At 40.0% G+C, this 15,922-nt stretch overlaps 1 protein-coding gene across 2 annotated transcripts in view; it reads right to left on the reverse strand.

The window, feature by feature from the left end:
* Positions 1–14,906, reverse strand: part of myo5b (myosin VB) — a 537,981-nt gene extending 523,075 nt beyond the window's left edge. The window contains exon 1 of one of the 2 annotated variants that reach the window (XM_039750391.1): positions 14,374–14,906. In XM_039750391.1, the coding sequence (XP_039606325.1) occupies positions 14,374–14,400 (27 nt within the window). In that variant the 5' untranslated portion in view covers positions 14,401–14,906. The remainder of the gene's footprint in view (positions 1–14,373) is intronic. The other variant, XM_039750392.1, reaches the window with a different exon arrangement.
* Between the last annotated feature and the right edge of the window lie 1,016 nt (positions 14,907–15,922).

Genomic DNA, 15,922 nt, shown 5'->3' on the forward strand with positions numbered 1-15,922 from the left:
CTTTCTGGGAATTCAAGTCTCTGTCTATCACAAGACAACTAACTGGCACAGTTACCTTCTCTACAGCTCCTTCCATTCCTGACACACTAAAACCTCTCTGTCTCTTTGAAAGATCCTTACACTATTCGCCTCTGCAGTGATGGGGTTGACTTCTGTAATGAAGCCGTCACAATGAGGAGTTTTCTTCATCGATTGACGATAGTATGTTTTGGAAGGGACCTCAACCAAGCCAATATCAGACCTCAAAACATCCTTTCTAAGAAAAACCTCACTAATGAAACCTGTAGGCCAGTGGTCCTCCCATTCTACCCTAACACTCTCTAATGGAGCACCAAACAAACTTTCACAAAGTACAGCCACATTCTTCACCAGGCACTTTGAGCTGTAACAGGAGCCGTCACTGTGTCACTTGAAAATATGTCACATACAGTACCATTGTATCTGGTTAATTCAGTGTTAAACAGCGGGCCACTTGCCAACCTAAACGTTTTAGCTTTGCTTCATTTCTTGTACAAAGTGTCCAGCCATTTGCATTAGTAAAACAGAAAGACATCCAGCAGACCGTTTCAGAAAGCACATTCAAGCCACAAAGGTCAAAGGCCTTGCAAAGCCCATTGTAGAACACTTCACGTCCAATGATCAGAATCACACATATATCTCGGTTTGTGTTCTTTCAAAGAGCTTCAAAGACACTTTTCAAAGAAAATAAAAAATAAAAACAAAAACCAGAAGAATCCAAGCTTATTCTCAGCCAGGGATCACACATTTCTCCAGGTCTTAATGACCATCTAACTTTTTAATCTCTCCGTTTATCTTCTCTAATGGCAGCTTTTTCTCATCTACTCTCACATTTTCTTCTTTGATCTGCCCTGCCTTTGCTCCCCCCTTTCCCTCCTATATATGTATGTTACCTGCTATTTCCTTTTCATTTGCACACCTGATGAAACGGATTCAGCTGAAACTCTGTGTCATAAGCTCCTTTCCTTTTCAGCAACCTTTTTTTCCCTTTACAGATGCACACTGATGCAGCCCTACACTAAATAAAAGCAGAACAACCAATAAGTGAGAATCTGCAGACCCAGAAAAGTCATTGTCTTCAGCCTTGGGCAGATTATAAAAGGTTAACCCTGTTATCCAGAGGTATTGCCTATGTGAATACAGCAGATTTAATCTAGAGCAACAGATAACTGAAATGTGGGATCTAAAAGCAAGTACATTTAAGACAAAAAACAATGATCTTCATTTCACAGAAGGTGGTAAGAGTCTGGATAAACCGCCTGAATCATGCAAATACTCTGAAGTCTTTCAAAAAAAAAAAAATGACTGGATGGGAAAAATGATTTATTTCCTTGCCAGCCAAGTAAATAAGCTAGTCAGAAAGAGGAGCTCTCTTTTGTTTCATAGGCTATTGAATAGAATACAACAGAAAATTTGGAGGTAGGTGATACAAAGTAACTATGAAAGGAGTCTCTGGTGCTTAAGCATGCTGAATGCAGCACCTCTTCAATGACAAATAAAGAAAAGTGAGTGAGGTCATTTTAATTACTTTTCATCCATCCATCCGTCAACAAACCTCCTTAATCCGCTTTAGTGTAGTGGTGCCATTTGCAGAAACATAACACACCCGCTCTCACTCTTACAGAATTACTTTGAAGTCGACAATTAACCTAACATGCACTTGTTTTTGGTTTGTGGAGCAGCCCAGAGTAAAATCCATTGAGACAAAAGGCAGAAAGTGCAAACTCTTGGGCAGACACAGATCCTGCCGTGGATTTCAATCTTGTCATGTGGATCTGTGGTGCTAACTAAAGAGCTATACAAAACAAGGGATAAATTAACATGTCTCCTTCCCCATATTGCTTATAAACAATAATAAAATGTCTAAGCATGTGTAGAACTGAATGCAACCAACACACAACGGTCAAGCTGATGGTTTACCTACTTTACATTACTTCCAGGTGCCATGTAGCCAGCAGACTTTTATAGACGCTCACTTCCTTTTTTGCTAGTTTTTGATAAATAATAATTAATCATTAATAAATTAGTTATTATTATTATGATTAGATATAATGTGGCTTCTCATGATATATATATTTTTATAACGGATTTTAAAATTGATGTTACTGTTGTCTTCACAAACTTGACATAAGTCACAGTGTGAACGTAGAAGATCTGAAGGCTACCTTACAACTACAACATCTGAGAATGTAAGAGACTCTGAGGAACATAAAATGGGATATATTATACTAGCTCTGTGTGGACTTCGGGACAAAAAACAACTCCAAGACTCCCTAGCAGTTTTACTAAATTTGTGAACTTGGAGAGGAGTCAGCTAACTCTTAAGAATTCCCCAGTGCAGAGGACAGGGTCCCACCTGTGCTAGCGGCACCACTGGCGATACTATACCTTAGCTGTACCCCTGGCATATAAGTCTAAAACTAAACTAAACTTAGTCTTGAAAAAAAATACCACCAGATAGACAATATTTTTAGTGAAAACTTTAAGCCTCCTCTGTTACTGAGTTGTTTCACTTCCAAGTTCTTGAGCTACAGCCTTTGCTTCCTTTCGACATTGCGTCTCTTCATGTGTACCATTAGCACAATGTCATTATTGCGCAACAGCGTCTGCAGCCCACTGGTCCTTCGTACTGGAAGTTGAGGTGAATGCAAGCACCGAAGGAATGTTAAAGTGCATGCATGCGCCATCTAGTGGCTGTGGCTGAGCAGGAGCAGAGTGGACTGCTCCATACACACATACGCAGATCTTTCGTTTATATATGTCTGATATTCACGTACTTGATTGGTAGTACAGTGACCACTACTGTCTAACGAGCTCTGTTACACCTTATCGGAGGAGCAGCTCATCCAAGGATGGAGGGGTCAAAGATCCAAACCAAGGATAAAAGTAACGTCAAAAGGATTCAAATCTGGCCTGCCTCCATATAAGAAACTTTTAAATAAGTTGGATGACCTATCGCATCTCATGGCAAGTGACTGTGAGTTTGATTACTGTGCCATTTTGGGTACAGCTGAGAACTGACTAAAACTTCTTACTTCAGACACAATTTTAATGGTGGACAGGTTTCATCTAATACAATCAGACAGAGTGGAAAAAGCAGAAGGAGGTCTGGACATCTGGGTGAATGAGTAATGGTAAAAAGTGAACACAATGCAATAAGAACAAAAATACAGTATGTAATCCAGACATTGAAATACTCACTGAATTCATCCACATTACTGCCTAGGCAATTAAGTTGAATTATCTTTCTTAAAGTCTATTAACTCAGAAACAGAAAATATTCATTCTGTCGCCAACACTTTAGTGATGAATCATTCTGACCCTGACTTCAACCAGAGGAACTTTGGAAGGAACAAACATTCATCAGCATGTTTGACTTGTGGACACAACAAACTGGACCTGCTCTATCCAAATATGAATGTCTTTAAATGTAAACCTGTGGCACAACTGGGCAGATCTGACATCATTTTACTTCCAACCTAAAAGTTTGTTATCAGACAGCAGCAGTTCTCTTATTAATCAAAGCCAGAAGTTCTGTGTGCATTTTGGGAATTGAAGTTGGTTATAATATGTATATTTTTCTTGAACTTTTGTAAAATTTAAATTCCACATAAAATGTTATCTAACTATGTATTAATCCATTCAATAATCTTCTAATCTCACTTTTTCCATGCAAAGGCTGTGAGGATGAGTCAGCCATATTTAATCCATCTTCTGTAGCTGTTCAACTTACAATTCATTTCCTTTTCTTTTCGTAGCTACACACTGAATGCTTATTAGCAATCTTTACTAGGCTGCTCCCGTAGATGGCCAGTCGTGATGAAGAGCTCTTATCTTAGTGGAGCTGAAATGCACCAGAATTTAATCTTTGCCTTCCTCTACAAAATTGCTTAAAGCCACAGCTGTATTTGATCCTGAAGAGAGGTTAGCCGTGATTTATTTACCTGGAAATAACACAACTTTCTCAAACCTACTTAATCTAACTTATGGTCCTTGGGAAAATGCATAAACAAATATTCAAAAAGCTTAAGGAGGTTTCATTGCAAAATCTTTAATATGGTGGTTTTTTATATACAGTTTGACAAAGAAAACAAAGAGGCACAGTGAGTGGATCCATGCTGCTGCTTGACTACTCCGAGGTTCTATCTTGATCTGATTTTTGTTTTTCATTTTTTACAGCAGTTGGCATCTGAAAATTTTTCCAGCATAGTTTTCAGGGTTTTGAGTGTCAAGGAATCATATTAATTGTTTTCGTGCATTTTTAATATTATTAAAAATGATTCCTGCACTCTTGTGGCGTCATCTTGTTTTTCTTATGAGCACTGCATTATTGGGATAGTTTTTGATGCTATGCCATTGCAAATCTGTATTACCAGAAACTATGTCTCAACTAAGCTGCGTGGGCGTTATTACACCATTCACCCTTTGGAGATACACCTGCAGCTCCTAAAACTCCACTTAATATTTCACGGAGGACACCCTTAACACTGCTCGTGAAGAAATTAGTCGTAAATGGTAAGTATCACTTCATGTGCTATTCACATCTGCTCATCGGTAAAAAAAAATAGTGGTAACATTGGCCAGGAGTGTGAGACACATGACGGCATTATGGCAATGATATAAAGGTCAGTGTCAGGCACTTCCTTGTTATCCAAGATCAGTATCATAAAATAAAATCTTGATCATACATTATTTTTGCCAGTTCTTAGTTTTCTGGTTGTGACCCCTTCATACAAAGATTTACAATTTGCTATTTTGGCTCTGTTTACTGATGCCATTTGTAGCGTTCGACAACCGCATCATTTATTGACCTTGATTTTGGCTAAATGTCCCGAGTACTATTTACTTAATTATTAGCTTCCTGATTACAACCTTAGCTTCTACTTTTGACCAATCCAAACTATCATCCCATTCCATTTGCTCACAAATTGACAACCAATGGGCACCCAGCTGGAAGTACAATACAGCAACGTATGGAAAGAAGGAGAGTGGATGTTTTTTGACCATGCAAACAGAAGATAAGCTTGTCTGCCTGATGGCTTGTCTGTCATACCACTACAAAATGGTGAAAGAAAACAAGACCAAGCCGAGACTGTAGCTAAACTCGCCATACCTTTAAATTTATACTGCCTCCAGTGCTGTCACACAGCATGTTACTAAATGTGGTGAGCTTGCGATACTTTAAAAATCTGAAACTATGCTGAGATTTGATTAATCCATCATTCCCTGCAATATCTACACATAATCACACATCTTCAAGGCAAAGAGATCCAATAGCCTTAGTCATTAATTGTGACATACTCTCCAACATGAAAATGTATAGTGTGATGGTGGCCTTAGAAAAGGTATTGTCACAGCAGGTGACTTTTCCAACAATTTTGCATTCATAGCCTTCACTTGTATAATCAAAGTCAGTTGGACACAGAAGGCAGCACAGCACCAGTCATTTAATGTAACATAACCAATGACCAAATCCAACAATTTTGAGACTGGCTAGGATACAATCAGGTTTGATTTTCTCTTTAGCTGGAGGGATGGGCTCCATCCTTTAGGATTAAAAGTCAAGACGGAAATAAAAAACTTAGGGGTAACTGTTGACTGTAACCTGAATTTTAAATCGCATATTAATCAGATCACTAGGGCAGCATTTGTTCACTTAAGAAACATAAGTAAATTTAGACCTCTTATATCATTGAAACATGCTGAGAAATTAATTCACGCTTTTGTTTTCAGTCGACTAGATTACTGTAACGCACTCCTCTCAGGACTACCCAAAAAAGACATAAATCATTTGCAACGAGTGCAGAATGCAGCTGCTAGAATCCTAACTAGGAAAAGAAAATCTGAACACATCTCTCCAGTTTTGATGTCACTACACTGGTTACCTGTGTCATTCAGAATTGACTTTAAAATTATGCTTATGGTTTATAAAGCCTTAAATAATCGGAATATATATTATATATCGTAATGTCTGATACCCTATATTCCAAATCGTAACCTTAGATCTTCAAATGAGTGTCTCCTTATAATTCCAAAAGCTAAACTTAAAAGAAGTGGTGAGGCGGCCTTCTGCTGTTATGCACCTAAAATCTGGAATAGCCTGCCAATAGGAATTCGCCAGGCTAGTACAGTAGAGCACTTCAAAAAAACTGCTGAAAACACATTACTTTAACATGGCCTTCTCATAACCTCACTTTAATTTAATTCTGATACTCTGTATGTTCAATTCATTTTATTAACTATTCATGGTGGCTCTAAATTCCGTACTAACCCCTACTTTCTCTTCTGTTTCTTTTTCCGGCCTGCGCCACCACCACCTACTCAAAGCATCATGATGCTCCAACATTGATGGACTAAAAGCTAGAAGTCTACATGACCATCATCATCAAGTCCTTCCGTGAGAACCCAAAAACCAAAGTGGACTGTTTCATTTATGTGAGGTAGAATGCCCAGAGGTGACCGGGTGGTCTCATGGTCTGGAATCCCTGCAGATTTTATTTTTTTCTCCAGCCATCTGGAGTTTTTTTTTGTTTTTTCTGTCCTCCCTGGTCATTGGACCTTACTCTTATTCTATGTTAATTAATTTTGACTTATTTTATTTTCTTACTGTGTCTTTTATTTTTCTATTCTTCATTATGTAAAGCACTTTGAGCTACATTTCTTGTATGAAAATGTGCTATAGAAATAAATGTTGTTGTTGTTGCAGGTGAGAGTTGAAAACCAATAAGCGTTCAGCTGGAATGATATACAGCGATAAAGAATAAGGAATGTAACAAATAAAAGAGAAGCTTGACTGTCTGAGGTCTCGTGTTTTATGTACCAAAACAGAATGGAGAAAAAGACAAAAAGGGCCAGGTCTGTAGCTAAACATCCACAGTAATTAACATTTTGTACAGCATTGGAACTGTGGCAGCTCCGTCTGGCTGTATGGGAGCTATGGACATCACAAAGGGAACATTAGCTTGTCTGTCTGAGGTCTTGTATTATACATACCATAACAGAATGGAAAAAATAAATAAAAGGACAGAGATTGCTGCCAAACTCTCTGGAGCTATTAACCCTTCACACATCGGCAGCTCTGTCAGGGGGCACATTATTGGACAAGCACGACTGCACTGGAAGATCAGCAATCAGTAATTAAATTTGACATGAGCTGTGATTTCTTATTTGGGTAATTTGACATGGTACAGCACAAAGACAGTGACTGCAATTGTGAAATCTAACATACTTCATGACAAAAAGCTGAGTAAAATGGCATCAGCTTAATTCAAGACAGAAGTATTCTTCTGCAAACCTTTTACTTCACATTCTCTAGCCAATTATGTGCAAGTTTTCAATCAGTACCTTCAGAGTACTGCTTTAAATCCTGCCTATCTAGACTCGGGTCCAGTTGGGGAGCATGCACGGGTACAACTCATTGCTGCATCCACCACACAATGAAACACCTTGGGATCCCAGTTTGCAGACACACGGTCCAGATCCACCCTTTATAAATGACCCTATCTGCCGCAGCCAGGTGTTACATGGGTGTCCCCTTGGACTGGTGCAGCCACTCAGGTCCTCAGCAATATCAGGATTCTGTGAGCTGGGTCACCCTCGGGAAATCGTGCCACATGATGCTCCCTCGCAATGCAGGTAATGTGCCTCATTCTCATTCGACACAAAGTCAAACTGTCGATACCCAAGGATTCTCTGAAGACATGGTACCAAAGGAGTCCAGTTTTTGTCTTAGGTCACTAGATAGCACCCAAATCTTGCAACCATATAACAAAGCAGGAATCACCGGGACTCTAAAGACTTGGACCTTCAACCTTTTGAATAGATATCGGGAGCACCACACACCCCTTTCCAGTGAGCTCATAACCTCCCATGCTCTCCCGTCCGTCTATTGACTTCATAGCAAGAGTCACCAGAGACATGAATGTCACTTCCAAGGTAAGAAAACCTCTCGACAAGGTCAACACTCTCTTCGCAGACAGACACACTGCTGATGGTTGTGCCCAAGAGGTCAATGAAGGCCTGAATGTTGGTTCTATCCAGGACACTTGCAAGCCCAGACACTCAGACTCCTCACTCAGTCTCTCGAGCACCCCGATCAGAGCCTCCATTGGCTCCGTGAAGATCACAGCACTGTTGGCAAAGTCAAGATCAGTGAATCTCTCTTCACCAACACATGCCCCAAAACCACTGGACCCCACAATGCTGCCCAACACCCAGTCCATGCAAGTAAGAGCAAAAACACACCCCTAACGCACCCCAGAATCAAATAGGGGATAAAAACAGAGGTTCTGCCTCTATCTGGACTACTAGGGAGAAAAGCTTTTCTAAAATTGCAGTCCATTTAAAAAACACCCTCTTTTATTAGCTCATGCTTAGACTGTCACATCTCAGTTTGTCACCTGCTACTTGATCTAGTATCCACAGTAGCCAAGGTGGTTACAATGCCACTGTCTTCAACTGGCGGCTCTTTTATACACCAGCAGTGCAAACGGCAGCTATTCTTCTATGAAGATCTCACCCTAAAAGGCAGAGGCTGAAGACTTTGGCTGCATCCTATTTGAATTGTTTCACTTGTGTAGGCCAGAAAGGTTTTGAGCCAGGTAAACCATTTTAATTTTTAACAAGTTTTCTTTGTAAAGCATTTATCATTCTTAAAGAGGAAGGCCTAAGAGAAGGTTTATGGATGTGGTGAGAGACGATATGCAGGTGATGGGTGTGACAGAGCATGATGACGAGAACAGGAAAAGATGGAAAAAGATGATCCGCTGTAGCAACCCCTAACGGGAGCAGCCAAAATTAGAAGAGCAAGAAATCAAGTACTGGAAGTTCAATAACTGAAAAACACTCATTAAAAAGGTACACATCAGGTATATGTGAAGTTTGTTTTGCAAAGATTATATTAGCCTGAAAAAGGACACTTTTGGAGATTGCATACTCCAAATATTAAAACGAACCAGGAGTCATTGAGTTCGTATATGGAGGGACGGAGTGGCTGTAGGTTTTTTTCTTAGTTAGAAGACAGCCCTTGCCAATACTGGAAGTTGTTATTTATCTCTGTGGCATGCTGGGGTTTTTACTCTGCCATGCTACATCACTTTTATAGTGCAAATCTTTTCTTTCCAAGGATATAGTACCATCCAAGTGATTTGCTGGCCAGAGCAGATGGTTAGATCTCAATTCTTCATTTTTTTTTCCTTTTGTAAATACTTTATTTTATTAAACCAGATATTCCATGATAAGCACACACACACACACAGGTGTAAATGTGATTATGTTTGACAATGGGCTGCTGCTCCATTTGTCTTTTTGCACCTTACTGCTAATTGGCAGGTGGCTAAGATAATCAATAAATAGAAACCGTGAATTTGACACTAAAAGAAGACATTAAGGAATGGGAATTAGCTAAAATGAACCACAAATGTTGCTTCAGTAGAAACAACTGGCATTTAAATAGGAAAGTGTTTTGGAATAAAACCTGTAGGACTGAACTTGAGGCACCCGTTTAAAACTGAAATAATGAGAAAGATAAAATAAAAAAAAACTGTACTTTTTTAATGATGTCTTGTAATGGGGAATAAACCCAGTAGCCTGCCATCAAGTTCTCAAATCGATTTAATCCAGCTTATCGGTGCAGGATAACCAGAGCCCGTCTGGCTGCACCGGACAAAGGAGCACCTCGGGGTCCACTGACGACATTTTGCACTTTAAAATATGTGTCATATTGTGTGCACTACAAAATCCCGTTTATTTATTTACTTACTGAAAGAACGAGAAATGAATCAGTTTACCGTACTTGAGAGTAAAGTTAATGTATTCAGTTACTGAGTAAACTGTTCTGCAGGGATCAGTGCGCCGATAAGGAATAAAGCAACTTTTTTTTTATTTGTTATTTTATGAGTTGATGTGGCTAACACTTTTAGTCAAGCTATAATGCAGCGTGGTGTGGAACAACAGATACTGGATGCCAACCGCGTTGTCTCTGCAGAAACCAAGTAGTGAAGCGTCAACAGGAATACCCGCATTGCCCTTAACAACAGACCGCCGTAAGGGGCCGTCTACAAACTCCCTTTAACTGGCACGGCGCTGCAACGAATCTCAAACTCGGCAAGACGCGACTTCAACTTTACACAGCCGTTAAATTCTTGGGCTTCCAACTGAATTTTATACACGCTTTATTCCACATAACGAACTATAAAATACATTTAATTTTTTTTAAATTTCTTTGAAACTACATATCAGACGTATATTAGATTTACATGTATTTGCTAAACAGGCTCATTTATTCAACGCAATCCAATAAACTTCAGTCTGGGGGACTGCTCGAGAACACGTGTTACAAGTTAAGTTTATAAAACTGATCACCACACGTGAAGAGTTTAGAACAAAAGGCAAGCTAGATAAACTTCCTCAGGACTGCCTTACCAGCATCATAGGTAAATAGGACCCCCTGGTAAAAAGAAGTGTGCTGGGGTCCCTGTTTTGATAGCAAAACAGAAACATACATAGGCATCAGAAACATCGTGGGCCCCAGTGCTCTTGGAGACCCTGGCCAATGCCCACTGTGTTAAGATGACCCTGCAAGTTGACTTCCTCAGTTACAAGAACCTATCAAAGCCACCACCAGTTAAATAAAAATTCAAAAAACAAGTCTTCAAACGCATTGAGGGTCAGCAGTTCGAATGAAGGTGGGCAGCTCGTTCTCCCAAAAAGAAGCTGCATGTGAAAAAAAAGACTAAAGCACTTAGATCTGATGATGCACAGAGGTGGCATCAACAGATGTCGCTCACCTAGAAGATCTGAGTGGAAGAGAAGGAGCAGAAGACCTCAAGAGTTCCTACATATGTGTAAGCGCTGACCCACTGGCTACTCCGATTTGATCTTAACCCATACTGCTCCAGGGAGCCAGTGTAGTGTGACCTGAAATGAGGAGTGACATGTGCCCGCCTCAGTTGGTTAAGCACCAGATGTGCCACTGCATTCTGAATCACTGATAAATGTAAAATAAAAAAATATTTCAATTTTCATTCTATATAAACGTCAAAAGATGATTGGAAGCAAAAGGCACCAACTCTCTCTAACCTTTTTCTTTCATCACGGAAACAACCTCTACCTGTTTTTCCTTCACTTTTTCAGATACACACTGACATATCTCTCAAATTATTAACCATAAATTTTGATATTGTACTCAAAAACTGTACATAGTGACTGCCTATTCAGAATTTACACATTCTATCATCATTTACACCCGATAGTCAAGTCATGAATAAGAGGTTAATAATAATTACAATAATATATTTTATTTATATAGCACCTTTCCCATAGCCAAGGTGCTTAACGGATTGTGGCGATTGATAGTCCAGCACAAATTCCAAAGCTGCACCCAGCCTCGCTTCCACTGCTCTCAGGATTGGTTACAGCTCCTTTGTGACTGATGGTCAACTTTAAATTGGCCTTGCATATGGGTGTAAATGTGATACGCTGGTGCCTCCTCCAAAGATAGTTTCTGCCTCACACCCAATTCCTGACACAATAGGGTCCACTATGTGGATCCCAAAATGGACAGATGAATGAGAGTCTCTGTGGCGTTTATGCCATTGTTGCTTAGCAGTTAATGTGACTCACAGCTCCAACATTCTGGGTATACACTATAGAAGGAATGCTCCACATGGACTTTGCATATTCTAACAATATGTGATTGTCTTTCTCCTCACACATTACACAGATGATGCCTTTTAAAGCTATGCCACAATAAACGACGTTTCCTGCGATTTTCAGTCATTGCCATCATTTGCATTATCTTTGCGAGTCAGGCGGTGGGCTCCTGTGAAGCCAGTTGCATAATACGATACGTCGAAAATCAAACAGGTATCACACACCTCTCATTCTTGGAATTCACCTAGTTACTCTACTTTGGACTTTTTCTAGTGCTGTTCTGTCTTGTTTGTAACACATTAACCAAACTGCACTCCGTAGTCCAGATGAGGCTTTACTAGTGCGTTATATAACTTAAGCATAACCTCCCTTGACTTGTACTCCACACATCATGCGACAATATATAACTTAACATCCCAGAGATTTTTTCTGATAGCAGGCACTGTGGTGCATTGGTTAAGGCTTTGGACTTCGAACCCCGAGGTTGTGGATTCAAATCCTGCTACTGACACTGTGTGACCAGGAGAAGTAATTTGACATGCCCGTGAAAGAGATGTAACCAAGTGTATCATAAAATGTTGTAAGTCATGCATGTAATGGCATCATCCAAATAAGTAAATGATTGCTTCTGACAAGTCCACTCTGAATCCCAGGTCCTTCTCACATGGGGTAGTTTCAAATCTCAAATCATGAATTCAAATCTTTCCTATGTGTTAGAAATTTTATCATGTACAAATCGCTCCACGCCTGCATCAGCACACATCCCTTTGTACTGATTCATCTCATTGCCTGCCATTCCACCTAATTTGGTATTATCTGCAAAATTAACAGGCTTTTTAAAATACTGTTAGGATCATTTATTTTTACTGAAAAAAAGTAGAAAGCCAGCCCAAGCACTGATCCTTGAGGGAGACCACTTCTAATATCTTCTCATTATAACCCTTTGTTCCCAGTGTTAATGCTAATTTGCACCAATATACACACGACACGTTCCCATTTCTGTCAGTTTAATGACCAACCTCTTATGTGGTATCTTATCAAAAGCTTGCAGAAAATCCAGATAAATAATATCATGTACTTCTTTTATAATATCAGTTTGATGTTTCCATCATTGAATTTCAGCACAGAAGTGAAACTGGACATGGTTGTCGGAACCCATACTGACTTTTTACCAGTAGTCCTTGCCATGTGATACTCAATCTATTCCTTAACAACTGCTTGCATTACATACATTTACCTGTGAATCATGTTAAGCTTACTGGCCTTTAGTTACTTAGGTCAGCCTTTCCAAGTACTCAGCAACGGACTGGCACCATTATGGGGTTGGTTCATGCCTTGAACCTGATACAACTGGAATAGGCATGGCCCTTATAACAACATAAGTGTGTTTAGAGCATGCATTAAATTCATAAAAAATGTTTTTCTCTTCCAATTAACTAAATATTCATCAATTACATTTTAGTTGATATTTCAACTTCACGCAGGGAGCACAGAGGACTTGAACATTTGTCTCATTGCCTCAAGAACAAGAAAACATTGGGTAAAGCACGGGGTGCTCCCTTCCTGGATTTCACATATCCATTAAAATCTGAATGTTTCATAAGATCATTTAATGGATGCTTCTAACGAAAATAACTTACAAATCCTAAGTGCAACAAAGTAAATAAAAGACAAATATACAAGTGCTATTTATGGCGCATGCAATGCCTATAATATCCTCTTAAGATTTCCAGCGACCCCGCATTCGTAAGTTCTAGTCATTCGCAGACACTCCCTTTCCAAACGTGGCAGCCAAACCTAAGTTACTTCCCCGAATGCACCTGTCCGAACATTATTGCGCGCTCGTAACTATGCACTCCTTTTTAGAACACAAATCGCTTCCAATAATCATTAGATCTCTGACGGGACATCGAAAAGGTCGCGTTTCTGTATTCGGGATTCCACGAAGTCCAAAATTATTTGAAAAGACCCATTCAGATCGCGTAACTAACAAGCCGCGCTGTTTAATTAGGAAGTACGCCTAAACCGATGCGATCATATTCTTCCTTGGGATTTAGAGAGTTAATCCCAGAATCGATACCATTTCCAGTCGATGCGGTATTTTTTTTTTTTTTATTTCCCCTCCCGCTCTCATTCCCAGACTGCAGATTCGTATCCACATTATCTAGAGATTTATAGAACCGCAGCAAGTTGGGAACAGATTATCCAGATGAGAGAAAGAGGAAGGGAGAGAAATATTTTAACAAATAAGCAACATGTCCCAAAGCTGCGTGAATATAAAACATTTTTGTGAAGTACTGTTTCGGCTTTGACAAGCTTAAAAGAAACTGCCGGCATTTACTTCGATCTGCTTAACACTCCTGGTAGATTATTTTATAAAAAATGAACACTTTATCAGGTACCTGAACAGGTACGTCATGATTCCGATAAAATCGAGCTTCATCTGGAATTTTTTTTTACTTTTAAGATTCATTCTAAGATCGCAATGTCAGGAAATTTAGACGATGCTGATCAAGCAACTACATGCTGCATTTGTCCACTGGCGTCCTAAGCAACCTTATTACTGACAGCTTCTTTTACGTTCTTTACCATAAATACACAAGCTGTACAATACAATTACCATGAATCCTAAGTGGAGTGTACACAAATCCAAAATAAAACTTGTCACCCAGCAATTAAAAAGATAAAGTAGTTTGATCTTACCTTGGTGTAAAGCTCGCCCACTGACATCTTCTCTTCCTACACGATCTCTCTCTCGGCGGAGCACGCCAAATGCATGTATATAATGCCAAAATCCCTCAGATCTGATTAAAAACAACTCTCATTCAGAAAGTACCGTTGTGATTAAAGAGAATCCCGTCCGGTCGCCATTTTACATCACAAATACAGATATATATATTTTTTTCCTCCACTTAGGAATATCCTCTTTGCGATTGTACTGTTGCTGTCTATTGTTCGCCGAGCAGGTGAAGTTTGCTTTTTAACTTGCTGGTTCCTCTAGCAGGTGCTCCTCCTTCACCGATAAACAGCGCTTCTCTCCCAGGTAAAATACAAAAAAAGCCAGACTGAGTTGGTAAGTAGAAAAGTGCCCACACCATTACAATTACTGCCAACAAGAGTATCCCTTCTGCCCCACCTGGCGCAGTTTCGGGTTACCTCCGTACTTTGATCACTTACAAGCGATACTGGTGAGGCTGTCCACACGGAGGAGACACCTGCCGGCTTACTGACCGCAATGCACTTCCGCGTTGCCCTCAACAGGCATTTACTGCATTTGGTTGTTTGTGCGTGCGCGCGAGCGAGCGAGTGAATCCCGTAAGTAGAGCCGTGTTTGACGCGCCTGTGTTGAGGCGCGTGCTCGTTAGCGCAGGTGTCGCGCAAGGTGAGTGACAGGGGCGAGTCTCAGTCACTGCGAAACGGTAAGAGGGAGAGAAACAAGCGCTTCAAATACTGTCCAGCCTCGGCCCACCTGGGGTTCTTCTAATGTACAATCTATCCGGAGGTAACCGAGTTTGAACTTGCACATGTAATCCTTTGATATTTATTTTCTTCATGAAGCGCTTTTAGACGGCAAATAGGCGATGTATCATTTGAAAACCACGTTCACATTCTTACTTTGCTATTGCCAAAGCCGGATTAACCATATGCTCAAATCCCACGATTTGGGGAACACCCGCACAAAATAAAAAAAAATAAAGAAATAAACACGATGAAAGCTTCATTGGCATCTTGATATCTGCGTTTGGACATTTTCATTCGGCGGTTTAACTAAAATTATACAAAAGATCTGTCAAATAAATAAATAACGGGATTTCTTAAACTGTAGTTTTTGCGTGAGAGCGTGCATTAAGACTTCGCTTTCTGTACAACATGTGGTGGTGCCGATTGAGAAAATAAAATTGTCAGACGTCAACTTGGTGCAGGGGTTCTGAACGTGGGGTCCGCCTCACTTGAACGTGTCACCCGCACAAGTGCCGGGACTTTACTGACACGCGGGCGCAAATCATTTTCTTTGTTATTTTCTCCACACTTTTACGTTTAATGGTGAACTACTGTATATGTAAAGGCTCGTACATCTTTCGTAGTCTGTCAAATCAGTTTATTACGGCATTTTATGATGCTACGTGAGTGCTAATCATCGAACAAAAATGGCAAGTGTGGTGGGTACAATTTCAAATTACGTGTGATCGTAGACTATGCTGATGTTACTCTATTTGTAATTTGCCTTCCCGTCCACTGTTGCGCTTCGCTT

The sequence above is a fragment of the Polypterus senegalus genome, chromosome 4 (assembly GCF_016835505.1).
Source record: "Polypterus senegalus isolate Bchr_013 chromosome 4, ASM1683550v1, whole genome shotgun sequence".
Taxonomy (NCBI): Eukaryota; Metazoa; Chordata; class Cladistia; order Polypteriformes; family Polypteridae; genus Polypterus; species Polypterus senegalus.